The sequence below is a fragment of the Miniopterus schreibersii genome (genome assembly GCF_964146895.1).
Source record: "Miniopterus schreibersii genome assembly, chromosome: 16".
Lineage (NCBI taxonomy): Eukaryota > Metazoa > Chordata > Mammalia > Chiroptera > Miniopteridae > Miniopterus > Miniopterus schreibersii.
In genome coordinates this window covers 2,822,433-2,849,250 of record NC_138116.1, presented here as the reverse complement: position 1 = coordinate 2,849,250, position 26,818 = coordinate 2,822,433, and the positions used below count along the sequence as shown (strand labels likewise).

At 56.2% G+C, this 26,818-nt stretch overlaps 1 protein-coding gene and 2 long non-coding RNA genes across 4 annotated transcripts in view; 2 read left to right on the top strand and 1 right to left on the bottom strand.

Annotated features, from left to right (window-relative positions):
* The window catches only part of LOC308568520, a 90,718-nt gene that overhangs the window by 58,102 nt on the left and 5,798 nt on the right, over positions 1 to 26,818 (top strand). The window lies entirely within an intron of this gene.
* On the top strand, positions 1,929 to 3,388 carry LOC308568521. The gene is made up of 2 exons (XR_014000498.1): positions 1,929 to 2,017; positions 2,639 to 3,388. It is a non-coding gene; the product is annotated as an uncharacterized lncRNA (long non-coding RNA).
* Positions 3,123 to 26,818, bottom strand: MXRA7 (matrix remodeling associated 7). Of its 2 annotated transcripts, XM_081161526.1 has the most exons (5): positions 26,541 to 26,818; positions 14,679 to 14,754; positions 11,140 to 11,233; positions 10,157 to 10,237; positions 5,985 to 7,243 (listed from the first exon to the last, which is right to left on the bottom strand). In XM_081161526.1, exons 1-4 carry the CDS (start codon positions 26,808 to 26,810, stop codon positions 10,204 to 10,206), a joined length of 474 nt encoding a protein of 157 aa, XP_081017652.1. In that variant the 5' UTR covers positions 26,811 to 26,818; the 3' UTR covers positions 5,985 to 7,243; positions 10,157 to 10,203. The 2 variants fall into 2 exon arrangements, with proteins under 2 accessions (XP_081017651.1, XP_081017652.1); XM_081161525.1 differs by lacking the exons at positions 5,985 to 7,243; positions 10,157 to 10,237 and adding an exon at positions 3,123 to 4,473.

Genomic DNA, 26,818 nt, shown 5'->3' with positions numbered 1-26,818 from the left:
CCGCCCGTGCCAGGCGGCTCCCCTGGAAGCCCCTTTCCACAGGGAGGCGCGCACAGCTTCACTCGTGGTGGTGGTTCGTGAATTAGCGGGAGGCTGGAAACAACGCAACCGTCCGTTGTAGGAAAACGGCGGGATAAAGGGCGCGGTGGACCCCGCTCGTGCCTCGTGCCACGTGGCTCGTGCCTCGTGCCACGTGCCTCGTGCCACGTGTCACTCGCTACCCGGCAGGCTTCGCGGCACTAAAGAGTGTGAGGCGCCGGCGGCGTGTCCGCAGGCGGTGCACGCGCGCTGCTGCTCTTGGCAAAAAGGGGCGGCAGGGCCCAAACCAAAACCGGTGAGAAATGCAAGGAGCGGCGGCAGCGGTAAGTGGCGAATCTGGCGGGCGCCTTAAGAGGGGGAAATAGAAAAAAAATATTAAGCGATAGTAATAATAATAGTAGAAGAAATCAAAACAAAAGAGAGACCGCAACAGGAAACAGAAGTCCGAGAGGATGGCCGCGGCCGGCTTGGCTCGGTGGTTAGAGCGTCGGCCTGCAGATGGAAGGGTCTCGGGTTCGAGTTAGGTTCTGGTCAGGGACACGTGCCTCCGGCTGCAGGCTCCATCCCTGACCCTGGGCGGGGGGCAGCCGGTGGATGTGTGTGTGAGTGTGTCAGTGTGTGTCTCTCCCTTCCACTCTCAAAAAGCAATGGAAAAAATACCCTCTGGTGAGGGATTAAAAGAGAAAATCTGTGACTATAGGCATTTGCTCAGCTTGGCTACTGTTCTGCAGACACCCAGCGCTAGACCCTGCAGGACGGGCGTGCTTGGCTGGGTGGGCCTCAAGTTATTCCTGTTGGGGCCTTGTTTTGCCCTTTGGAGTGAAGCGGGAAGAAAGGAAGTGAGTTGTCCCTGCTTCAAGCTCATATAAACTCTCCTTCCACAGTGGGAAGTAGAGCCTGGACCTGGGTCCCAGACAGCGGGGAAGGTGGGGCCACGCGGGTGGCTCCCATAGAAGCAGAGCCTCCCGCTGCTGCTCTTCAGTGCCTGACTGCACCCCAGACGTGACTCAGTGGCCTTCAGAACACAGGAGGCCGCCTCCGTAGGTCTGTCCACCCAGCCATGCTTGCACTTGACAGCTTCCAGGCCAGACGGCTGCCCAGAAGATAAACGTTCTCGAACTGTGAGTACAGGGAGGTTCTTTGGACAAGTGTGTTTTTTAAGGCAAGTTGGGAAGAACAAAACAAGCTTAAAGTGATCTGTTCTTAGGAAAACTATTTACATGTCCAGATTTAAGGGAGGGAAGAGCTGTGTGCACGGAGTTCACAGCAAGCTGGCCCTTAGCTTCAGGTGCTCTGAACGCTGCTTTGATTGCATGTTTTCAGTACAGCCACTGGAAAATAAGTTACTTTAAGGACATGAAGGGAGGAGACACCTGACTTTGTCCAGATGATGGCAGTGACAACGCGCTCTTAGGGAAGGAGGAGGTCTTGAAAAGCCTCCCAGGAGAGTTTGGTTAAACAGAAATGGGCTGTCTGTGGACATAGTTTTAACCCCCTGCAGGTGTGTGATGAGTGACAAGCCACAGCTGTTTGTGTGAGTGCCTCTGGAGTAGGCTGCAGAATAGGGTGGTGATTGGATGGGGGGCAGGGGGAGCGTAGGAACTCAGATGCTCTGAGATGGTTCTTATTGCTGTGGGGAGACTGAGCCCTGAAAGTCTCTGAACCTCCAGACCTGGAGACGGTTCCATTCCGATTGGCGCCTGGGCCCCGCGTGGCAGTGATGTACTGGCGGTGGCCCACCATGGCCTGCCTTGTGGAAGTCTTCCCTCTGTTTGCTCTCCCCCTCCTGCTTGTTTTTTTTTCTCCCCTACCTTATGCTTTTTAGTGGCCCTAATGGGATTTGTCTTTCCACAGTTGTGAACAAACAAGGTGTTTCCTTTTGGTTTCAGATACCAGGGTGGGGTGTTACCTTATGGTTGTATGTTAAGTTCTTGCCATCGACTCCAGGAATCTTCTAAGAATGGGTTTGAATCAGCAGGTACTTACTTCTTTAAGGCACTTTGATTTTCTTGACCTGTAGCAATGCTGATAATCTGGGGGGACATAGGGGTGTCAGTTTGAAATGGGTCTTTTTAAGACGATTCTTCTGACCACAGATGTGCTTGAGGGTGTCCCAATGAGGCAGATGGGGTGACAGAAATGGTATAAACAGAGGAGGTCGCTTATCTGGAAATGGCATTAGAGCACCCAACAGTTGCAGGGAGCCAGCAGGGCTTCCTTGAAGCACTGGAAGCCCAGAAGGGGTGTCGAATATGCTGGGCTGTTCAGACACTGGCTTCCAAGTCCCTGGCAGGTGACAGAGTGATCCTGGTGTCTACCCAATACAACCCCACTGCGCCCCTTCCTTACAGAGCCCCAGTGGAATTGTTACCCCCTCCTCTGAATAGCCATGTGTTCAGGGGACTTGTCCCCAGCCCCAGGCATTTCAGACAACCACAGTGGCCCCATCTCCTTGCTAGTGACTGGCTAAAGCATGGACGCGTGACATATTCTAGCCAACTGGGACCTGAAGTCAGGACCAGTCCCCTCACTCCTAGAGATACAGCAAGAGGTAATGACCCTTTTCCTGCTTTTGGATGTGACACATGAACTCCTACAGCCACCTTTCAACTATGAGGAGAGGTGGTTGGGAAGAGAAGCCCACAACGCGAGGAAGATGGAGCTGAGAGAACTGAAGCCTGAGCCTGGCCATCCTGCGCCCACAGCCATTCCACCATGGACTCCTCAGGAGACCGAGCTCTCCTCACAGTTAAGATAACTGAGTTGGAGTTTGCTGATCTTTGCAGTTGGAACATCTTAGCTGACCCAAGTATACAAACATCCCTTCAGTTTACTTTTCCCATCGCCAGGCGAGTTCTGACAAGTACCATAAGTCACTCCTGTTTGGTATAATCCGCGAAGGACTGGGGGCAGGAGGAGAGGACAGGGAAGTATGGTGCAGGGGGCAGTGCAGCTCTGCAGTGCAGCCCGGGAGCCCCTACCTGCCGTGTGCATTCAGGGGGTAGCGAGAACAAACAACATAAGTGGGACCCTGAGACCCCGGAAAGGGAGCAATCTCAAATCATAAAAAATTTTAAAGGTGTGGCAAGAAAGATAATAAATTTTAAAAAAAGTAAAAAGCACTGACATTCGGATATAACAGAGAGCAGACCCTCCTGCCACGCAGTCTGTCAGCCAAGAAGCGAAAGGAATTACAGCAACAGATGGAGAGGAAGCCCGAGAGAAGTCCTGGGAGCACAAGATGGTAAAAGGGCAGCTGTCCCCATTGTCACTAATCGAGGGGCGTCAAATGCCACGGCTTTTAATTTTGTTTGTTTTATTCCAGCAAATAAAAAATATAAGAACGTCATGGGTCCTTCCTAACTCAGTTGGCTGCGAAGTTTTCTGCCAGTGGGGTGATCGAAAATGAGGCCTGTGCAGCACGGAGGAACGGCTATTTCCTGTCACGCACTCCCTGCCTCATGGAAATGTGTTGCTCTCGTGAGGTGTCCTTGATGCTGCTCTGAGATCACTTTGGCATTTTATGGATGCTGTCTGTGAGGTTCTTTCCCTGCACATGGCCTGTCTTCTCTAAAGGGCTTTAATCTCCCTGAAGGCAGACACCACGCCCCATGGTTTGTTTCTGCTATCTGTAGTGTCTAGCCTAGTTCTAGGTGCATTATGAGCACGCAAATAAGTGTTTTAGTTATATGTAAAGTAAGTCTCATGCATCAATGAGGGAAACTCTTAGAGGGGCTCGACTCTGATACAGTTGTCTTGTTCCAGGATTGAGGATGAGATTGAAATGGCCTTTTTGCTAAAAGAGTGCTTCCCTACTACTTGCTTCCATACTGTTTGGAAGCTTCCAGAAACCCTTCTAAGGCAGAGTGCGAGTGTAGTGTTGTTAGACTGGACACGCAGGCACAGGCCCCGATGCTCCTCTTCCCCCAGCACCATGGATCCCTTCCACACCCCGGGCGGGGGCTGAGCCTTCACGTCATCCCTCCCAGCTGCCGCCCGCGACTGCCCTGGGTCTGTGTGGAGCATTTAGTCGGGATTGGGGACAGTCTGGGAGGGTTACCTATGTAACAGCTGGAACCTCACCCACAGGCGGAGGCCAAAGGAGTCCGGGCCATTCTCTGAACACCACAGTCCTGACCTATAATGTGATAGAGAAACTGCAAGAACTGAGCACATCTGTACATAACATGCCGCTACATCTGTAGGTGTAAGATCAAGTGAAGCCTATGAAAGTCTGAAAGTAACAAGGGCTGGGGTCGGGTCAGGGCTGTCACAGCACAGCAGCGGTGGACGTCCTGCGGGGCGGCGGAGGTGGCAGCCTACATGTCGTAGAGCCTGAGCTGCTCTTGCATGTCGCCATCGGACATCTCGCCAAATGTCTCCTTGTTGTCCTCCATGAGCTTGAAGATGGCCGCCAGCTGCTCTTTCTGAACTCTGTCGGGAAGAAAGGACACAGAGGAAAGAGACGCTCCCGACCCACGGCAGAGAGACGCAGTGAGCCTCCGTGTACCGGGACACTCCCCTCATTCAGTACTTGCCAGGGTCCAGAATAGGAGGAAAACCAAACTCCAGCAGAACCCACGCAAAACATGAAGCTGGTTTGGTCTAAAAAACCCAACTAGAGGGTTCTAAACACTGGAGTTCTAAGTCTTGGGTTTACCCTGGAGATTCGGTGACCCCCAAGCTATCGCTCAGGTTCTGGGTGCTTCAGTTTCCCCTTGAACCTCTTTTTACTGTTGACCACACGTCTCCCAGTGAGGCGAGGAGGAAGCCAGGTTGCATCAAGAGGCTGGAGATTCTATGCAGAAATATGTTAGAAACAGCCTTAGCTTAGAGAAAGGGGCCACAAGTGGAGGAAGAAAAACACTATGGGCTGGGAAGTAGGGGTGCATACAGGGTCCTTGGCCGAGGGGCCAGGGTTGGGTGTGGGGCTTTGCTCCTCAGAGGAAGGGGCACCTCTTTCTGATTTGCACAGACATCTGATGGCCAGTGGGGCCCCTGGCCCTGGAGTGTGGCTGGGGATAGGCTCCATTAACACGCAGGCTGGGAGCACGTCTCTTATCTTTGAGGCTCAGGCACGTTATCTGACTGGCACAGGGCAGCCTCCCACAGGTGCAGACAGAACAGGTGGGGTGGAACTGCAGCAAGACTCAGAACAGTGTGGTTCGTTTGCTCTGCCCTGGTTTGCTGTGCCATTGGCATGGCTGGGCACTGCGTGATAGCACCGCTCACTGTTCTGGCCTCAGGCTTCGGCGGTTCATCCCTCCATACCACACCACTGGCTTGACACTGGCCACCTTCAGAGGATATTGCCCGAGTGCAGGGTGGGACCTTTCAGCTATGGTCACAGCAGGTCCAGCAGAGCAGGGCTTTGGCACAGCCTCCGGTGACCATCGCCCTGTAGATGCAGCACTGCCCGCAGGGCCAGCACCCCAGCGCTTCCTGGGCAGGGGGTCCCAATGTCATGTCTTACCCTTGTCCTAATGTATTCCTTCTGCAAGAACCCCATTTCTCCCCCTCAGCAGTTGGTTTTCTCATTAGAGTGGCATCTAGAAGCTGAAGTATTGAAGCCCCCAATCCTAGCCTCTCTTTCCCACCCTGGAAAAGTTATTTCCACAGTGTGTTCCTGTCTAGAGGAGAAGGAGCCTATGAAAGTGCTTTGTGCCCTGCTGCTTGGAGAAAGGGCAGTGCTGGGAATGGAAAGGGTGTGTAGGGAGCTCCCTGGATGATGGACTCACATCCAGATATACGTGCGGGCATCCCCCCAGTGGACGCAAACACTCTTCTGTGTTTTGATGGCTGACACCTGCATACTGTTAACAGAGTGGACACAGGACTGCACCCTGCTGGGGAGTACCAGGCACCAAAGTGAGAGAAATCTCAAGTTTGAAGGGGTTCTAAGGAGATTTTGAACAGAGCAAAGCTGAAAAAACACACAGTAACCATGATCATCTACTCAGAGTTTATTGGGCTGAACAGAGGCTGAAAACACAGATCCACGCCATCAAGAGCACGTGCGGCCTGGTGCCCACGGTTCAGGAAGTTCAGGACAGATTTAGGTAACTAACCCGGAAGGAGTCCCCTGCTTATTGTATCAATAGCTCCCAGCCTGGACAAGGACATTGCTATTGCTGTGTGGGTCATGTGTGCTCACAAGAGGACATCTATCGTCACGCGGCTGTGTGGCTGCTGCTTCGTCGCCTGTTCTGCCGCAGGCCCTTAAACCTAAAGTATTGGACCCAGGGGAGAAGGCCCCTGGGAACATAACATGCCTTAGAGGCTGACATTGTACATTTCCCAGCCTTCCATTAAATGGAAAAAATTTTCTATAAACTTATTGCTTTAAAAAAAAGTTTTAACCAACACATCTAAAAACTAGACTAGTTTGGCATAGTATAAATATTGTCACGTATAAAATTCCAAGAGACTAATCTTGGACCAATCTGATTATCTGAGTTTCATTCTGACACTTCCTAGGAAAAGGCATGGTGAGAAATCTATTTCAAGTGAACGCTATTATTGCTTCAGCCAAAGTCCAGGTGGCGATGCGGCTGAGCTGGTAAGAGCATCAGCGGAAACGCCTCAGAGCAACAAGAGGCCAATGTAAGCCTCCTCCAAAGGAACACAGGGGCAGTCGGTCTGTCGACGGCCCTGGTGCTCTGTTGCCCCGTCATCCATATAGCATCTCTCATCCCCCCAACTGAGCCAGACGGAGAGTGAGAGGGCAGTGGGCCATCCCTGACCCACCAGTGAGCAGGGGCAGCTCGGCTCCATTTGTCCATCACACCTCAAAGTCTTTCATGGTCTGGCTTCAGGGAAGGAAAAAGGAGGGCTGCAATCAACTACACTGTTTTTAAAGTGATGACCTTGTGGCCATCTCAGGTGTGAAGGGTGTGTGGTGGGCAGGGCTGAGCAATAAGAAAAACTGAAGTTCAGTGAGTGAGAGCAAACTCTTTAACCCTTCTGCTTAACAAAGCAATCCACCCAAACAAGGAGGAACACCCCAGACCCAGAGCACAGGCGCCCCAGGGTCCTCAGCCAGGGAAAGTCCTGCCTGAGGGTCTGCATCCCTGCACGGTGCAGGCAAGATGCACCCAGGACACGCAGGCTGCTCTCTAGGTATTTCATTTATCTCTCAAGACTTAAAGATGCCAAAGGAAAAGCCTTTAGGGGGTGCTAAGGGTAACTTCATTATTCTTCGGTTCTGTAAGAGAAACGGGGAGAAAACAGCATTGATTTTACTCATTCTGTCTTATGAGTACCATGGAGAAGGCGGGAATGGGTCAAGGAAGGAGAATGTTTGGAATTGCAGAAGCCAGGCCAGACACTGGCTTCTCAAGACATGTGAGGGGCAGTTTGCTTCTGAGCACCTTCAGCAAGATAGTCTGTTCCACTAAGCCAGCGGGACCCTGCACGGGAGCTCAACAGCCCACCAACTCTCATTCTGAGTCTGCGAGGCATCTAGGTGGTCAGGTCAAAGCCTGCCTTTAGGTGGTCAGGTCAGGTACCACCCTTAGGTAGGTAGGCAGGTCGGGTCCTGGCACTTTTGATCTTTGGCCCTGTGGCTGCGCTGGGAAGGTACTATCACTCTAGATTATTTCCTCTTCCCACTGGCTGGGTTTTGTCCCCTCTGGGAACACTGGCAGCTTAGGACTCTTGGTCCCCCAGATGAGGCCAACAGTGTACCCCCTTTTTCTAAATGACACACACAACAGACACACTGAGGGAAAGCAGGGATTCAATTTTGTCCCTCTGGCGCCCTCTTCTGGAGGTCAGAGTCAGTGCGTGTTTTTAGAAATTCACAGGTCAGGCAGCAGAAACTAGGGGAATATCCCACAGCCAGGGTTTCTCTGCCTCTTCTCAGCCATGCCCATCATGCCACACAAAACACCCTCCACTAGAGTCGTGCCCATTCCAGCACGGTGAGGGCAGTCCTGCAAACCTTTAGAGTGGGGTGGGCACTGGGCTCCCAGGTCCTCATCTATCAGAGCCAGCCTAGTCTACAGCCTGGACACCACTTTCCCTCTGGACCAGAGATGGGAGGTGCAGGTGGAGTGAAAGAAGGGGAGTGGATAGTGGCGCTTCATCTTTTTCCTGCCAAACCTAGGAGCCAGCCAAGCCCACCATCTTCAGTAGCTCTGGGGTAAGGGGGATGTCTTGCTGGGGGCACAGTCACCAGCCTGCAAAACCACTGTCCCAGCCACACTCAGGCTGGATGTGGCACCTCCCAGAGAAGCTGCGGTGGGAACCAGGGACTCCCCAGCCAGGCAGAGGCAATGCCGTGAACCCCAGGCCCAGAAGACAGGAAGAGGCGGGCAGCCAGTGACGAAGCAGGTCTTAAGCAGCAGCTGCCTCTGGGTTTACAAACTTCGCCACTTTCTGCCCCTTGGGCAGAGGAATTGGATCTGTGAGCAGTCCCAAGGGTGGGGATGCCCAGTTAAACACATGGAGGGACAAATCTGGGGGCTCTTGCTTTCAGTCCTGCTTCTTACGGGCCATTGTCTGAACACCTGTAAACTGAGGCTTCTGGGGAGTGCTGGGTCATGTTACCATGAACAAGTCAGGCTCTAGATACTGCATGTTGGCTGAGTTAATAAAGTCAGGGACTTGCAGTATTTATTTCACTAGCTTGCAACTCGACTGGACCCTGAGCGCCAGGAAAGGAATTAGAAACAGGCCGAGTTTTGTTAGAACCTGACTGGCAAAGAAAGGAGTGTACTTTCACTGGCTCGCAGTTTTAGCGGCTTGGCAAACACATGCATGTTATTTTTCATACCAGTGCTCCCAGGGCAGTTTTCTGGGCTCCATTGGGACCAGAGCTGCCTCACACCCATCAGCTGCCTCTGTCCCCACCAGAACTATCTTGCTGTAGATGAAAAGACAAAGCCAAATGTGCCAGCCTCTGCAACCCAAGCATCTCCCTGCCCGGAACAGAAGCAGTCGCAAGAGGGGTGAGAACCTGGGGGCCCCACACAGGACCACAGGGGCTGAGCACATGCAGGGGCAAGAGGAGCAAGCAGACGTGTGGGGCAGCCACAGGGAGCATGCTGGGTGGGGCAGGGGTGAAAATGAACACGAACTCCAGCCCCACCCTGTGAGGAACCCTGTTCAAGGACCATGAAGTCCACCCGACCCTCCTCGACTCAGATGTACCAGTGGTAACCACAGCCTGCAGGTGAGGAAGTGAGGACTCCATCACCCCAATAGCAGCACCAGGCACAGTCCCCACCTCACAGAATAGTGTGAGTCAGTGATCTAGAGACTCCCAAAGATCCTGTGGCGAAGACCCTGTTGGGCAACGCAGAGGCTGCTGTCCGAGAGAAGGGCTCCCTCGCATTCCCGAGATCCCAGCTCTGAACCCAGTGGCAGTGCAGCCTGACCCCCACCAGAGGCCTGGCATCCATCCACTAACTGGTCTCTCCTGTTCTAATGGTCCTTCACCTTTACAGTGCACACGAAGGACAGAGTCCTGGCCACAGCCTCTGTCCAGAGGGACATCAGAGGGAACACAGATGTGTAAACCCCTCTTTATCCAGGCGCTGCAAACTTTTCCTGTAAAGAGCCGGCTCTTTGAGGCTTAGTGGGCCACCTGGTCTCTACTGCAGGTAGTCAGCTCTGGCCAGTGCAGTACGAAAGCCTCCACAGACCCAGGAAAGGAGCCCAGCCCTGTTCCGTCACTGGACTTATAAGAACAAAGCGTGGTCGGCCAGCCCTCACTCTGATCATGAAAACCTGCCTGTCCAGAAACTTGGGAGCACGGGGTTTCTGCCTCGCACTGTTCTCTACACTGCCTCACCTTAGGGTAGGACTAAAACCGGCCGTGACATCGCATGCCTTCCCGCAGGCCTGGGTGGTCCCCACAAGAGGGCACCAGCCCCACACCGGCCCGGACCAGTAGGCTCACCAGAGACTTGCCTCCAGAACCTGGCGGCCTTAGGAAAGGGGCCCGTTCTCCCAGAGACCCCTATGCCCCAGAAGAACGAGAGGCTTGGTGCAGGGAACTGTGGTCACCCGTGATGAAGGCGGCGGGGCAGTTAGACCACGGCAGTTGTTTTGGGGACACATTAACAGACAGGATGAGGGAAGCACCACTAGTCTAAGAAGTCAATCTCCTTACCAAAAGGATTTGCAAGAATATTTGTGGCTCAGGACCTAAGGAACTTGCTACAGGGAAGTGAGGTCAGAGGTCAGCTCAATCCTGAAATATAAAGGCAGCAAACTGGGTCACACCAGAGGCAGCGTCATCGCAGGGAGGAGTGGGTGCTCCCGCGGCCACTGTCCCCTGAGCAGGGTCTTCCTTCGCGGGGATGACACTGCCACCCTCCACCCCCAGGGGCAAAGCCTCCACCAGGGACCACTCCAGGAGGGGAAACGGGTTCTTGGTGGCTGGTGGGGGTAATGAGAGGGTGGCCGAGCTCTGTCCTGCTGGATAACACGCCCTCCGTTCCTCACAGGCTATGGTACGCGCGGGGACAGCTGGGCTTGGGGTCAGACCCCAGATCTCCTATGGCCTTCTGGCGCTGTCCAGAGCTCCTTAGCCTCTGGCAGGCTGGGCTGGACAGGAAATGTGGAAACCTCCCCCCCCCCCCCCCCCCGTGGTGCGCAGCGGGTGCCCACTGGGTGGGGGAACAGCCCAGTTCTAAATGAGAAGCTCCATAAAGCAGAGCAGATAAAAAATGACCGCGGGCGCCGGGCTGGGAGGGGTGGCAACTGCCAAGCAGATGAGCATGAAGAATTGTGCTCTGCCCTGAATGATAGATTGGTTTTGTCATGAGCACCGTGTGTGAGTGAACAACCGGATCTGCTCCAGGCCCTTCCCTGGCATCTCCCTTTCTTTTCTGTGCAGTAGGGTGCAAGGAATGGGCTCAGCGTCCTCCCCCCAGGTGCCCCAAGGGGACTATCTCCAGGGCAACTGAGCCTGGATGGATTCTGCCAGGACAGGAAAGAACCCCTGAAATGGAGATGCAAATGGTCCGGGTGGGTGCATCTTGCAGGGGGTGGGCCTCCTCTCCCGGCTCCTGAACCAGGGGTCGGGTGAGACAGCAGGGGCTCCTGCAGACCCCAGCAGGGAGTGGGCAGCCGAGGAGGGAGGCAGCCTACCTGTGTTCCTCCTCCAGCTCCTCTTTGGTCATCAGCTGCTTGTACTGGTTTCCCCGCAGCTTCCCGGGGCTGTACTTGAAGAAGGCCTCTTCTCCTGCAAAGAGGGGACCCAGTAAGAGCAGGGGAGGTTTGGGCCTGCGCCCCTCCCACTAGTTGAGTCCCCTTTTCCTTTGTTGGCCCTCTTTTCAAAGAGGGGTAGAGGGTCCATGCAGGCCAGTGCCAACTCGGGCAGCCCAGGCCTTGGAGAGGACCAGCCTCTCATCCCTCACCTGCGCCTCCAGGTCCTCCTCCCACACCCTCCATGACATCCTACAGCAACTTAGCTCATTTAGGAACTGGGAACGGGGGGACCTAGACAAAAATGGGACAGCCAGAGGGAAAGCAGCACCCCCTCCTTCTACCACAGGGTTCCCAGGCTGAGCCATCCATTGGCCAAGCTGCTGTCTGCAAGGCCCCCCTCCCCTGAGCCCCCTCATTTCTGCTGTGCTAATTATAGTCAGACGGAGGGAGCTTATCTCTGGGAAGTAGGCTGTGCTAAGGCCCTGGGTTCCCTCTTCTTTAGGGCCCCAGATCCTGCACCGGGACCCCTGACCCTCCTGCTGAGGTCCTCCAGCCTCCAGGACTTGGAGTCCATGCCCCACCATCCAGGGGTGTCCTGTCACCAGGCTCACCCTCTCCAGCCCACAGCTGCCTTCGAAAGAACAAGGGCAGTTCTCTGGCCCAAGGAGGGGACACCGGGGGCTTGGACAGAGGGAAGCAGGGACTTGTGATGTGAAGCAAACGCAGGTGCAGGGCATAGGCCAGAGGGAGGCTGCACATACAGCCAAGTGCTGCAAGGACAGAGGAGAGCAGCGTCCAGGAGGGGGGAGCCCTGCTGGGGAGCAGCACCCTCGAGGCCTTCAGTGGGGTAGGCGTGGGTACGTGGCCTCTGGGCAGCCAGGGACAGAGGCTGAAGGGCTTGTCTTATCTAATTTCCATGAACCCAAAAAGAACTGAGTACAGGAAACGCAGAGACCAGCAAATGGCCCTCCCGACGGATGTGCCCTTTTCAGTTCTATTCCAGCGAGTTCACCTCTCTCCAGTGTCACCTCCACATCCTGCCCGCCTCGGGGCCACCCTGACCTCCAGCCCTGACATCCACGTGATCAGACAGGCGTATAAGGGCCGGAGGGGAGGAAGAGCCTCAGCCTCCCTGGTTCTGGTTCTCTCTTGGCCAAACCAAGAAGGTTCATGGATGCAAATTCATAACCCAGACCCTATGCTGTGGGGGCTGGTCTGCGTCTCACCAACACCTCACTTAGGAGGAGGCTGGCTCTGGTGCACACGTGTTCCAGCGGCTCCTTCACCCTCCCCTCTGCCCAGGGCTGAGACCTCTGGCTGAGCAGTCGGGTTAGTTAACTTGCTCTGCATTCGTTCAGCAGACAGCGAGCACTGTTCTGGGTGCCGGGGCCTCTGCAGTCAATAAAACACAGCAGGCAAAGAGATTACAATGCCTAGTGCTCAGCAGAAGACAGCTCGGGAGAGGGAGGGGCCGGGGCTGCTTGGAGGACATGGGCCGGGGGAGGCCTGGTTCTTCCTCTAGATGAGATGGGGCTCTGTGCAGAGAAAGGGTGAATCACCCTCCCTCCTCACTGGAGACCCCACTTCTGTTAAAGGGGCAGGAAGCAGCCTTCTTCCTGGGCCCTCAGAATCAGGAGCTTTTCAGCACAGGGTTTGGATGCCAGTGTCTGGGGGTCTGGGAACTCCGCTGAGTAACTTGGGGCCCCTATTTGATGGGCTTGAGTCTGTGGTCACCAGGAAAGCCCCAAAAAGCCTGCCACGGGCAGAATCACACTGAGCTGCAGACGTAGAACAAGCTGGCCATCAGTACTCGCCTGTGGACCTCAGAAAGAGGCAACAAAGAAACCAATTAACCTCCTCATCAAGGTCACTTGCTGTTTTAGAGAAACAAAATGCTGCCAGCTGGTACTGCTCTAGGTTTCAGTTTATGGGGCAGGTCTGATTGGGTTTGTTTCGGAGCAGAAAGGCTTAAAAAGGCTCTCATGTGATCACACCTGTACCAAGGGAGGCACAGCCACTTACAATTTTGCTAGACCTGGGGGGGTTCCCTGCTACAGCCCCCTGGGGAGGGGGACTTCTCTTGCGGTCTTATGTGAATCCACTGAGTGCTTCACTGAGTGACACAAATCCATTAGCCCGGGGGCTGAGCTGCTCATGGTTGGCCTGGGAGCCCACTCACGTTTTCTCCTGCCAGCTGGGGCCATAAGCCTCTCCTCCCTCCTTGTCAGGGCTGGCAGGAGGCGGCCAGGAGTGGAGGGTGTCCCGGGCAGCAGTCAGATAAAGAGGGATGGCCCTTGTCCTGGTCGAGGGGCCTCCAGCAGCCTCAGCTTTTGGTTTCTGTCTCCCCAAGTCACTAACAGGACCCACTAATGTGGGAGGGACAGATCCTGGGGCCACGGTTCCTGCAGACAGTCTGGGAGAACCCCCAGAAGGGGCTATTCGACCGCACCCACACACCCTGCAGCCACCTGCCCTTCCCCTGAGGCTGTGTTGACAGGAGCAGACAGCCCAGCTCTGCTGGGCCTCAACGGGAAGGGGCCCCCGGCCCAGCCTGGCCCTGCCCTGCCGACCCATGCGAGCCTCGGTTACTGCATTCCTGCAACCCTCTCTTTCCAAGGCTCCTGCCAGCTATCGACTTAAAGTCACAGCAACAGCCACACTTTGTAAAAATTATGAAATAGTTCAAACGTACACAACAGGGCAGCAGTAGGTCCTCCAAGTACCAGCCGCATAGATTTAACAAGTGTGGAAGTTTTGCTATTTTTGCTTCAGTTCTTTTTTAAAGAAAAATAAAACAGGACAAACTCAGCAGATGACCCACACCACGTTTGGGTCCGTCTGTCCAGCGCACTGGCCCCATGGGTGTCCAGGGCAAACACCCCTTCCACTCGGTCCAGTTTGCCTTGATCGGCGTCCTCAGTGTCCCTGGCCGCCAGGAATCTGATGACCAGGGAGGGCCTGCTAGTTAGCTAGAGCTGCTCAGAAGTCGGGGGTTTCCTCTCCCGGGGCCTTCATTCTGCAGAGAGCGTGGGCAGCAGCCTCGTGAGTGGCTTTAGTCCCCTCAGAACAGGGCAGTCATTGGAGAGAGACGTGAAATGCACAGAGCCGTGACGAGGGGATTAGGAGGCACCTCGGGAACAGCAGTCAGGGTGCTCGGTTTATTTACCAGGTGGGCTGCCTGTGTTTGGAGGCAGCTCACATTTTATAGATGGAAAGGTGGAGACCCAAAGAGCAAGGGAGGTGGGTGCAGGAAGGTGGGCGGGATTGGAGGGAGTGGGCTCTGACCTGGACGTCCTTGGGGCCGTGCGGGACTCGGCACCTCTGCCCCTCTCCCTTACCCTCTCCCCATCTCTGCCTGCCACTCAGGTCCTTAGCTGGGGATCCCAAGGGCCCACAGCGCAGTGAGGCATTTGTGGCCAGACAGAGCCGGCCTCAGTGGGGAGCAGAGGCCTGTGGCCTGGATACCACCCTTCACTCACCATCTTCTTCCTCAGGCTCTGCCGGGGGCGGGCCCTCCTCACCGTCTTGCTCCTGGTCTTGCTCCTGCTTCCCTTCCTGCAAGACAAGGGGACATCAGTGCCGGGAGCTCAGGACGGTTCACTCTGTGACACAGTCACTCGGTGTCTGACCCCTGGTAGAAGCAACCTGACCCCTGGGCCCACTTGCTGGAGAGACGTCCTGCAGCAGGTGGGGACTGGAAGCAGGTGACCACCTTGGTGAGGTGGGGCAGTGGTGGCTAGAACATGGGGGAGAGAGGAGGGCCCACTAAGGGCCAGCCTGACCACCACAGCCCTGACGCCTGTCCTTTAAGCCTGCCCGTGAGGACCAAGTGGGGGCCAGGTCAGCAGTGGGTGGAAAGTGTACGACGTCAGCGCAGACACCGTTTGGCCGAGATGATGGGGGGACTCCGGGCCAGGGAACGGTAGTTTTGACCTTGCACCTCAGTCCCTTTTCCAGGTGGGTGCTGGTCGAAGCATTTGAATGCCTTTTTGATACGGGACAGGGGCGCCTGCGGCCTCACTGCAGCGAGTGGAGCGGCAGGTGCGCGAGGAAAGTGAGGAAAGCAGGCAGCTTCTCTGAGGCCGCGCTGGGCCTCACAGAACCTGCAGCCAGGGTCCCAGGCTCCGCCGTCTCCGCTGTCTCCGCTTCCAGTAATGCCGTCTCTATCCCTAACCAAGTCTGTGCGTCCCTATCCCTGACCAAGTCTGTGCGTCCCTATCCCTGACCAAGTCTGTGCGTCCCTATCCCTGACCAAGTCAGTGCGTCCCTATCCCTGACCAAGTCTGTGCGTCTCTATCCCTGACCAAGTCTGTGTGTCCCTATCCCTGACCAAGTCTGTGTGTCCCTACCCCTAACCAAGTCAGTGCGTCTCTATCCCTAACCAAGTCTGTGCGTGGTTCTCCCAAAATTGGAGCTCTGCCTCTTTCAGCCCGGTTCTCTCCCACGCACAGACACAACTAGCAGATGGCTGGAAAGGACGTCCTGGGATGGCCTTGGTGGAAGGAAGGAGTGACTTCAACTTGCGGGAATGTGGCGGATGAGGGGAAGCGCCAGTTGCTCCAGCTGAGGGGTGGAAGGGTGTGGCAAGGGGCCTGTGGCCTGAGGAACTATGACTTAGAAGCCCAGTGGGCAAACATGGACATTCCTGCAGGTGTAAGCTGGGAGACGGGCACGAACGAGCTGCCCCGCAGTGGAGAAGGCAGCACAGTGGACACCCAAAGCCAGGCCTAGGACTCCGGTTCTGGGGGTCCAGCCAGAGTTTGAGGCCTCGCAGGAGCACTGAGCGTCAGGCAGGCGCCAAACTAAACAGAATGAGCGGAGTTGGGAGGCAAAATCTGCACAAGCCCAAAAGCTAAGGACTTCCCCCCTCCTGGACCACACGACACATAGCCGGGGGAGCTGGGCAGCACATGGGAGCTGGCTCTTCACGTAGCCTCGGCTCTATCTCAGTGTGGGCAGTGCCGCCCTGAGCACTGGTCGGTACCTGGGGTCCCCGTGTCCAGGGCTTCCTGAATTTTGCACTACAAACCGTCCCCGTGGCTGTGGGGGTGCCACAAAGGAGACAAGCCTTTTACTCCGCGAACCCACTCTAGGGATGCTCTGGACTAGAAAACCATCCACTTGGGGCTTTATACAGTGACTCCGATGTGCGCCTCAGAAACAACACAAAACAACTAAATGTTTTCTCTGTGGTTAAGTATGTGACAGTTAAGTATATTTGGTTAATATGTTTGCCAAATATTAACAGGTTAAACATTACTGTGCACGCAGACCGCGTACAGCGAGCACGGAAAGGAGGCGCCCCGCCCCGGCCAGGCGTTCTGGTGGGTGGGGCACCGTCCCGTACACAGGAAGGTTAGAGTCCCGCTCAGGGCACAGACCTGGGTTTTGGGTTTGATCACTCGTTGGGGAGCGTCTGGGAGGCAACCAACTGATGTTTCTCTCTCATGTGGATGTCTGTCTCTCCCCCCTTCCTCCCTTCCTCCCTCCCTCCCTTCCTCCAATCAGTAAACATCCTGGGATCAGGATTAAGAAAGGGCAGGCACCCTGCCGTCGTGGTGGGAAAGTGCATCCAGATAAATCCCCCAGCAGCAGCCCGGGAGGGGGGCGCAGTCTTCCTGGCTCGGATGGAAGCAGCACACATGCTCATAAATGCAGAGAAAACCTTTCCTGCGAGGACAGCGGCTACCCCCAGGGGGCGGGGGCAGCCTTTTCTTTCCATCTTACACGCTGCAGTGTAACTTGGATTTTATAAATATGCATGAATTGCTCTTAACATATTTTTAAAATGCTACACGCAGTCCGTGAACAGTGAGATGGGGTACTGTATATTTTTTTCTTTAGTTTAAAAAAAGAGACAAACAGCCATTAACTTAGTAAGGGCTAGGCCCCAGGAAATCGCTAAATACTGAGACTAGAGAGGAGGTCAGTTGTCCTATTACATCCAGGGGACATAAAAATTGAAAGAAAACAACAAAAACCAGCACAGTCTCTGTCCTGAAGGAACTCGTGTCCAGTGGGAAAGACACAGATCATTCAAAAGCTGCTGCAGAGCCCAGCCTGTGTGGCTCAGTGGTTGAGCATCTACCTGTGAACCGGGAGGTCACGGGTCCAATTCCAGGTCAGGGCACCTGCCGGGGTTGAGGCCCTGCAGGAGGCAGCCGATCAATGATTCTCATCATTGATGTTTCTCTCTCCCTCTCCCTCTCCCTCTCCCTTTCTCTCTCTGAAATCAATAAAAACATGTTTGGGAGGGGGGTGGGACCGGGTAGAATGGATCATTGGGGAGAAAAAGGGACATTTGTAATATTTTAAACAAAAATAGAAAATAAAAATTAAAAAAAAGCTGCGGCAGACCCTGTCATCCCACAGGGACATGGCTGTGGTCAGCCTGACAACACCCTCCTGGGAAAGGCTGTTGCTGGTCTACATTTGGGTTTCACACTTGATTTCTTTTTAATATATATATGTTTTTATTGATTTCAGAGAGAGGGTGTGAGAGGGAGAGAGATAGAAACATCAATGGTGAGAGTCATTGATCCGCTGCCTCTGGCACAAACCCTACTGAGGATCAAGCCCACAACCCAGGCATGTGCCCTGACTGGGAATCAAACCCGTGACCTCTTGGTTCATGGGTTGACACTCAACCACTGAGCCATGCTGGCCGGGCTGCACTTGACTTTTGAGTGTAGTGCTTTCTAAACTGGTTGTGACCCGTGTGGTGGGTCCCGAAAGTAATTTGGCGATCGCTACTATTGTTTTAGAAAATGTGCAGCCAGTCTTAGTGCGGTTTTAAACTTGAATAACTTCAGGAGCATAAATGCTACAAAACATACCAAAAACTGGCATTTGAAAGGTTAGTCATTTACATTTTAAATATATTCAGATTCCTGAGACCACCACCTAGTGCTATACGTGGCTGTAGTTGGTTTTCAGACTTTGGAAACACATTCATGGTCAGTGACGGAAGGGACTGCCTGTGTCATTTCAGCCTTATGAGGACCTGATGCACATGTGACAGTGTGGACACGGTGACCTCAAGAGAGGTTGACCAGCTCGCCGAGGTGCCCATGGGAGAGGCCCCTTCCCCCTGCCTATCTGGCCAGATTTTCACCTACGCAGAGAATTAAAATGGAAAATTTAGCATTCAAATGTCAGGAAGCTAAGTGTAAAAGATGTTTAAATAAGTAAACATTCAACTGATGTGTTTTGTAGGTCTGTAGCATTTACACTTACTCTTAACGCTATTAAAACTTAAAACTGCACTGAGACTTTGAGGGCACCCCTGAATCCTAGAGTTAAATGAAAGGTAAACAGTGTGGTGTTAGTGGTAGAGGCAGATAGTGTTTTATAAAACTTCTGGTGGGTTCTGTGACTATATCCACAAATTAAAATCAGGTTTTCATTGTGAGACATAATGAAGTTTTCAGAAGACTCAGTAAAGTGGCTACTTATTGTTTCCTGTCTGCACGGAAACCCCTTTCAGAAGATGCCCTTTGAAGCCTGCAGTCCCAGTGGGAGCTGCCAGTGAGCAGGCCCTGATCCAATCAGACTGGAGTTCTTATAAGAAGAAGAGATTTGGACACACAGAGAGACACCAGGGATGTGCGGCACAGAGGAAAGGCCACATGAGGACAGGGAGAAAACAGCAACTGCAAGCCACGGAGAGAGGCCTCTGGAGAAACCACATCTGCTGACACCTGGACCTGACAGTTCTGCAGAGAGGCAATGTCCATTGTTTGAGCCACCGTCTGTGGTACTTGGCTATGGCAGCCCAAGCAGAGGAACACACCCTGCTCCAGTGAAAGCAAATCAATTTAATGGCAACTGTGAATTGGTGACACCCTCTGAGACAGATAGCTGGCGTCATCCAGGCTGGTCCCCAAAGCAGGCCCAACCCAGCCACCCCACCGACCAGTCCCCCTACTCTATTACTGGGTAGTGACTGCTCTGAACTGCACATGTCCAGCTCTTTCCTCCAGTGCAGGGGGTGGGGTGGGGGGAAAGCACCGGGAAGTGCCTTCTGACACCTCGCCAATGCCAGGAGCCCAGTACCCGGGTCCCTCTGAGACCAAGAGGGGAGGAGTGGCTGAGGGGACAGGCAGGTGGCTGTAGGGCACAGAGGAACTCAGAGGGAGGATTCTAGGACACGCTGAGAGCCGGACATGCATCCTGCAGGCAGCACATTGCCATTTATGGCTGCCCTGGGGGATCTGGGCTGATCCACAGCACGGAGGCAGAGGGGAGGGAGAGGGAGACAGAGAGAGGGATAGATACAGGTATTTTTCTGCCTGCCTGATGAGGAGCTGGTTCTCCCCTCGGGTCCTGCAAACGGGGTTGCTAGGACCCTGTGCCACCTTAGCTGCCTCCTACTGTAACCCCCTGCTCCCCCCAACCCCCATCCCCGTTTAATCTGGGATGGTTTTAGAGGACCACATCTCCACTAGGCAGGTGGGGGGGGGGGGAGGCCTGCCCTGCTTCCCCTGTAGCAGGCAAGGACAGAGATAATAGGACACTCTCAAGGGCTGCACATACTGCCCAGGGGCCTGAGAGGGTCCAGGAGACCCCCACCATCTCTGGAGGGTTCCCAGATGGGTACTGAGAACAGCAGGGGGCAGGGCTGCCTCCAGGCTCTCACAGCAGGCTGGCTGCCCAACAGTGCCCCTCCTTCCTGAAGGATCCCATTAGGCAATCAGCTGTTCATCTTCTGCATTGGTGGGGGGGGGGGGGATCGGCTCAGCAGGGGGTGAGCAAAGAAGGCAGAGCTGGCGCCAGGGTGGCGCGGGCAGGCGGCAGAGGTCATGGCTGGGTCTCTGCACGCAGACCATCAAATCAGCTCAGCCTCCCCAGGCTCCAAATGACAGCTCAGGCCCAGGGCACTCAGGCCATCTCTAAATCTGTAACTGCAACTGGAAGGCACATCCCTGTGACAAGGGACTTACGTCTTCTTGTCCCAAACTGGCCCCCTCTCAACTCGTCAGCTTTTCTCTGGTCACAGCACCCCTGGCCCAGGAAGGCCGAGTGGAGCCTCATGCTTCCTGCCCCTCCGGGCTTCCCAGCTCTCTACCTCTGAGAGCTTCACCCTCTTATTCATGCTCCTGCCACCATCACTCAGCGCCTTCCCCTGGCACCCCGGAGGGAGGAGGGAGCAGGAGAGAGACATCGATGTGACAGACGCATGGGCTGGTTGCCTCCCACCACCCCAACCAGGGCCAGGAATTGAGCCCGCAACCCAGGTACATGCCCTTTCCTGGGAACCAAAGCCGAGACCCTTCGGTGTGCGGGCCAACGCTCTAACCACTGAGAACACTGCCGGAGGGCTTGGACGGGGGGGGGGGGGGGGGGGGGGGGGGGCGAGATGCGTTTCCTATGCAGTAACAGTCACGCTGGCTGCTGGGTGCGGCGTGGGCAGGGAGGGGGGGTGGGGGAGGCAGGGACCAGTCCAGAGGCTCCTGACCAGCCCGGGTGGGCTGTGGAACTGGAGGAGTAGCAGGAAAGGTGGAGAGGAGTGCCCGGACTCGGGGCATTCTGCAGACAGAGGTGCCAGGACTTGCGGAGGAGAGACGGCGACGCTGGGCTCGGCCTGAGCAGCTGAGGGGCAGTGGAGGAACTCTGAGCGAGAGGAAGACAAGCACAGGGTGGGACGGGGGACAGAAATCAAGACTCGGACTCGGTGGTCTGAGGTGCTCGTTAGGCAGCCAAGGGGAACATCCAGGGGTGCAGCTGGCCCTAGGAGGTGGGGTTCAGGGAGAGGGCTCGGCGGCCAGTGTGCTCTGGAGGGCAGCAGTGGTCAGGTCCGGAAGCAAGGCCTCCCCTGACATTATGGGCATGAGCTCTTCTAGGGGGGCAGATGGAGGAAGAGCTCGGGGTCAGCCTGACTCCGGACTGGGAGGCTGAGACTTTGTGTTTGTGCAGCACCCGGGGTAGTGTGGAGCCAGCCCGCAGGGCCACGTGCTCAGATGTTCAGACCATGGAGGACCATCCTGGTCTCCGACCGCATGTCCCCGTGGAGGGCACGCTCGCAAGCCCTAAACAGCTGCCTCTCGCTCAGGGGGTCTAGTGTGCCAGACTCAATCCTATCAGATTAACGGGTTTTGGCTTCATTTCTACAAAGAGGGTTTATCAGACACCAAAAGCCTCATAAAAAACAGCCCAGGGCAGCGGCCCACCCTCCCCAACCCTTCAGTGGTATTCAGGGGCAAAGTATCGGGTAGACAGGGTCCAGGAGGTCCTGCCCTGGCCTTCCTCTGGACCGTCTGATCTCGTCGGGTTTTCTTTAGCCACCGTGGCCAGGAGAGAAGGACCGGGTGTCTCACTCCCGGGCAGGAGGGAAGGCATGGCTGTGGCAGCCTCTCGGGCTTCCTTTCAGTCCTGACCGGGAGCAGCGATCCGAATGCAGCGCAGAGCTCTGTCCACGCCTCAGTGCCCTTCTGGGAGGTTTCTGACCCTGACCGGAGTCCTGCTCCACTCCTCTGTCCTTAGCACGGCACACCCAGTGCGGCCAGACTCTGGTCGGTCCAGAGATGCTCTGGACACCAGGGGCATGGCACCTCTCCGGAGGGGCGTCCACTGAGGGTCGCAGTGGTCCTACCCCTCCTGCACTGTGCTTTGGGCCGACCGTCTGGGAAGGAGCCCAGCTAAAAAAAAAAATGTCAAAAAGTCACCGAGCGCCACATTTTATTTCTAACTCTCCAAAGCCAGGCAGCTCTTTAAAAAAGGTATGTTCTTTAAAAATGTATTCTAAGAAGAAAATTCTGACAGCTAAGCTTTATCTCTGAGAGAAAGAATAAAGTTTAGCCAATAGGAAAGCCCTCGGATTTTTCTCATATGAAAACAAATTACACTGTGAGTTCAAACAAAGGACCCCCTCTCGAACCACTGAACACAGCCCCATTCACAGCGCCCCCAGCACCTTCTGTCCTTGACACTCACCATCGTAACTGCTGTGGTTGCTCTGTTAGTGTCTGGGATCTGCTTTCTCCCTTACTCATCTCATCCAAGTTGCTAATTAATCCAATGTCCTAATCAATGGACATTTAGATTATTCCCAGTTTTTCTCCCAGCAAATAACTAGGCCTGCTATAGACTGAATGTCTGTGTCCCCCAGAATTCATATGCTGAACTCCAGACCCTCAATGTGATGGTATTTGGAAGTGGGGCCTCAGGGGAGGTAATTAGGGTTAAATGAGGTCAGGAGGGTGGTCCCCTGTGATGGGATTAGGGCCCTTAGAAGGAGAGACCAGAGCTCTGTCTGCCATAAAGACACAGCAAGAAGGCGGCTGTCTGTAAGCCAGGGAGAGAGACCCCACCAGGAACCAAGTCCAGCATCCAGAACAGTGAGAGGTAAATGTCTGTTGTTCCAGCCGTCCAGCCTGCAACATTTCCGTACAGGCTGAGCTGACTAGGACCAGATTCCAGTGAGCTGAACAGCTGCCAAATATTTACACGGCCCTCCACTGTCTGGCTCCTGCTTTTGTTAAGAGAATGTAAAGTGAGTCTGTGCTAACATCAGCAAGGTCAGGACTGATGAGGGAGGGGACTCACCTGCTCCTCAATTGTTCTGGGAAGGCTGGGGGCTCTGCACCTGGAGAAGGGCAACAAGGCTGGCGAGGGTCACAGGTGGGACCTAACTCCAGATAACTCCAGACGGGCGAGGGGGGGCGACGAGGCTGTGCACCCCGAGCAGACCAACAGCACCAGAGTGTCCAAGAAACCAAACCCTTTCCTGGGAAACTGCCCACGGGGCTCTTTTTTTCCAGCACTGTATTCTGAAAAATTCCAAACCTACAGAGAAGCCGGGAGAGTAATACAACGACCACTCACCCCCTCACCTGGACCCACGGCTTGTTCATGCCTCACCGTCTCCTGCGCTCTCCACACCCCCACACCTGTGTGTGACTGACTCTCAACCATCATCCTAAATGTCCCAGCACCCGTGTTCCTAAGAACAAGGACTTTTTTCCACAGACCACAGCGCCAGCATCGCTCTCAAGAAATACAATACAATGATCTCATAAACCATCCATTTGAAAAATGCCCCAATTACCTCCCAAATGTTCTTCTCATCGCTCTCACCCCCACCCACGTCCGGAATCCAGTCAAGGATCAGGCGCTGCACTTGCCTGTTAGGACTCTTTGGTGTCTCCTTTAAAACTTTTTAATTGATTTTAGAGAGGAAAGTGGGGAGAGAGAGAGAAACACCAATTGGTTGCCTCCTGCAGGCAACCCGGGTATGTGCCCTGACTGGGAATGGAACCCGAAACCCGTTGGTCCCTAGGACAATGCGCCAACCAACCGAGCCACGCAGGCCAGGGCTCTTTGGTGTCTCCTTTCATCGAGAAGAGCCTCCCTGCTTGCTTGTTTGGTAACACTGGCCAGCTGCCTTGTAGGAAGCCCCTGCTCAGTTTTTGAGTGGAGCCAGGACACGAGGGCCATTATGTCTGAGCTCTGGCACAGACAAGGAGAGATTTAACTCTGGTGCTATTTGAATGACACTTGACCCTTCACCCTTGACCACTGTTTAGGAATCCTACAATACAGCCTCACTGGAACCTACGCTCCATTAGGTAAGAAGCCTGGCAATCCTGAGGTCCCAGCCTACACATCAGCACTGAAAGGCAGCTTCCTGGCCTTAAAAGGGACCAGCTCGGGCTCTGGACGTGGCCCGCCAGCTCTGGACATTGTCCTCCGTAATTCTTTGTGAGGGTGGGGCACGCCTGTGGCTTCCTCCACAGCCCACCCCACACCTAATCCCCGAGGAAAGGAAAGAAAGGGGCTCTGGTACTCTAACTCTGCCCTCCGCTCAGCCTCCCAGGCCTGGCCCGCTGATCACCCGCATTCCTTAGTCGCATTCCTTAGTCCAGGCTCAGTGTCCGGCCCATGGAGGGCCCTCAGGCTACTTAGCTCCCCAGCACCGTGGGGACACTCTCCAGCAACCCGCGGCTGCATCAGAAGGCTGCTGCTTTGGGCTCCAGATCCTTCTCAATAATCAGCTTTGTGAGTGGAGGCAGCAGCTGCCCCAGGCCCAGGCCTCCCGGGCTGGCAGCGAAGGGGCCCGGCAGGGATTAAAAGAGATGCGGTTAATGGAAAAGCAGGGGGGAGGGGAGAGGCGAGTTAAGTGCTGCTCTCTGGGGGCAGTGACTTCCGATCGCTCGCTCGCTGGCTCCCCCCCTTCACTTAGAGGCCTGGAGGCTGGCGGCGGCTTCCCCAGACCCAGTCATTTCCCCCAGGGCTCCTTCCCGCCAGCTCTGTAGGCTCAGGTGGTAGGAACGTCAGAGGACAGAACCGGGGCCTGCTCTGGAAATGCCCAAGTCCCTTTCCAGACAGTTTCTTAGCAGCTTCTTCCAGGGGTAACCTCACCACTGGAAGGCAGGGGTGTGGGGGGGCAGTGGATAGCTGTGTCCCCCCAGCACCTGACCCCAGGCCCTCACACACAGCAGTGACTTCATGTTTGCCAGTTAGAGTTAAGGGGGTTCAACAACTCAGAAAAGGCGGGGGACCTGAACCCAAAAGGGAAGGGGGAGACCTCTGAGTGAGGAAACTGACTTCAAATTAATTCTCGAGTTGGGTGGAATATCTCGGGACCAGGTGTCAGAGAGGGAGGCCTGGCATCGGCTGTAGGGGCACCCGAGTCTGTACCTGCCACGGGAGCCTGCAAGGTGCCCTGTCCTTGGAAGCGCCACCCACCTTCCCAGGATGTGCATTCTCCCAGGCAGAGGCCGTGGGCCTTGTAGAAAGTTCTCAGAGGTGCTGGAAACCAGAGGCCAAGCAGGGCTGGGCACCACTGATGGGCATTTTAAACTTTGGTCCAGGAGCTGCCACTGGGTGGTGGAGGGCCCCCATGTAAGCCGCAGGAGCTGGGCTGGCTGAGAGCTGGCACACCTCTCCTTCCCATGCCCAGAGGCCCAAATATGGGGGCAAACCCCACCTGCCCCCACCCCGGGTGAGGTCAGCAAGAACAGCGGGGCCTGGTTCCTCCGGACAGCACTAGTTCCCATTAAACCGGATCCCCGAACACACAGCCCGCCTCAGGCTGGTTAGAATCCACTCTAAGGACATAACTAGGCCCCTGCTTGTCAAGCAAAGCACCTGCCCACGGGGCTGGCACGCTCAGCAAACAAGAGCCTCTGCTGGACTCCCTGCCTCCTCCCCCCAAGGGTTGTCTCCAGTGTAAACCACTGTGTCCGGAGAAATTCAGAGCGGGCACTGCAGACAGCTGACAGTGCACCAGGGCCGCTCGCTCGGGCTTCTATGGCCCTGGCCACCTCCCTTCCCAGGACAGCCCAGGAGTGAGAACGGCGCTCTGCGGCCACCCAGGACCCTCGGTGGCGGCCTGAAGGCCCGCAGGCTGAAATCCCGGGAGGGTGCCTGGGCTTCAGCCTGGAACTAGGCTTCCAGTCTAAAGAGGGGCTTGGGAAAGTGTGTGGGGGGCGAGGGCAGGGGAGACCGGACACCTCTGGGTGCCCTGAAGCAAGAGAGCGGAGTGGTCAGGCCAGTGCTCATGGACATGGCTGATAGGGCTGAGGGACAGGGCCAATGGACAGGGCTGGGGGACAGAGCTGATAGGGCTGAGGGACAGGGCCGGGGGACAGAGCTGATAGGGCTGAGGGACAGGGCCGGGGGACAGAGCTGAGAGGGCTGAGGGACAGGGCCGATGGACAGGGCTGATAGGGCCGGGGGACAGAGCTGAGAGGGCTGAGGGACAGGGCCGGGGGACAGGGCCGAGGGGCGCCGCGGGAGGGGCGCCGGGCGGGCGGGGGGCTCCGTGCCGCGTCTTCCCCCCACGGCGGCGCCCAGGCGGACCCGCTGCCCCGGGGAGCCGGGCCGGGCAGGTGCAGTTTGGAAACAATAAGGGCCGCGGCCCCCGGTGCCCGCCGCTCAGCCCCGCCCCGTGCAGCGCGACCTCACTCGCGCCGGAGTCTGGAACCCAAACTGCCTGAAAAGAAAAGGCGGCTTTCCTTCCCTTTCCTTCCCTTAAGTATTTTCCTCACGAGCACGACCACTCCGCTGCCGCCTGGAAATGAGCCCCTTGCACGTGGGGCTGGGAGCCGGGGCGGGGTGCGGGGCGGGGGTGGGGCGCGTCCCGCGGGCGGAGCGGCGGCACCGGGGGCGCGGCTGGGAGACGCCGAGGGGACGGGCCCCGGCCGAGCGCGCCCCCGCCGCGCCCTCGGCGCTTTCCGGGGGAGGGCGGCGGCGAGTCCGCTCCCCGACCCGCCTTTCCGGCCGGACGCGCGCGGTCCTCCCGGGGTCCCCGTCCCGAGCCCGGCGGCCCGGCTCCCGGCTCCGTCCGCGCGGGGCGCCCGGGGCGGCGGGAGCCGGGAAGGGCCGGGCCGGGCCCGTACCTGCTTCTCCTCGGAGGCCTGCGCCTCCGCCTCCGCCGGTCCCGCGGGCGCCCCCGGCTCCTCGGGCGCGGCCACTCTCTCCGGGGCTCCGGGGCCGGGCGGCGTGGGGGTCCCGCCGGCCCCGGCGGGGGGCGCGGGCTCCGGGGGCGCGCCGGCGGGGTCCGAGCTCGCGGCCGGCCCGCGCCGCACCAGCAGCCAGGCGAGCAGCAGCGCCAGCGCCGTGGCCAGGCCGGGGGCCAGCGCGGCCAGCAGCTCCGCCAGCGCCTCCATCGCGCCGG

Excerpts from the sequence above, each read along its gene's own strand:
- MXRA7 (XM_081161525.1), bottom strand. The coding sequence starts at position 26,810 with ATGGAGGCGCTGGCGGAGCTGCTGGCCGCGCTGGCCCCCGGCCTGGCC. Across the intron at positions 14,755-26,540 it reads AGGCCTCCGAGGAGAAGCAG|GAAGGGAAGCAGGAGCAAGA; the intron begins GTACGGGCCCGG and ends CTTGTCTTGCAG. Across the intron at positions 4,474-11,139 it reads GAGCTGGAGGAGGAACACAG|AGTTCAGAAAGAGCAGCTGG; the intron begins GTAGGCTGCCTC and ends TCTTCCCGACAG.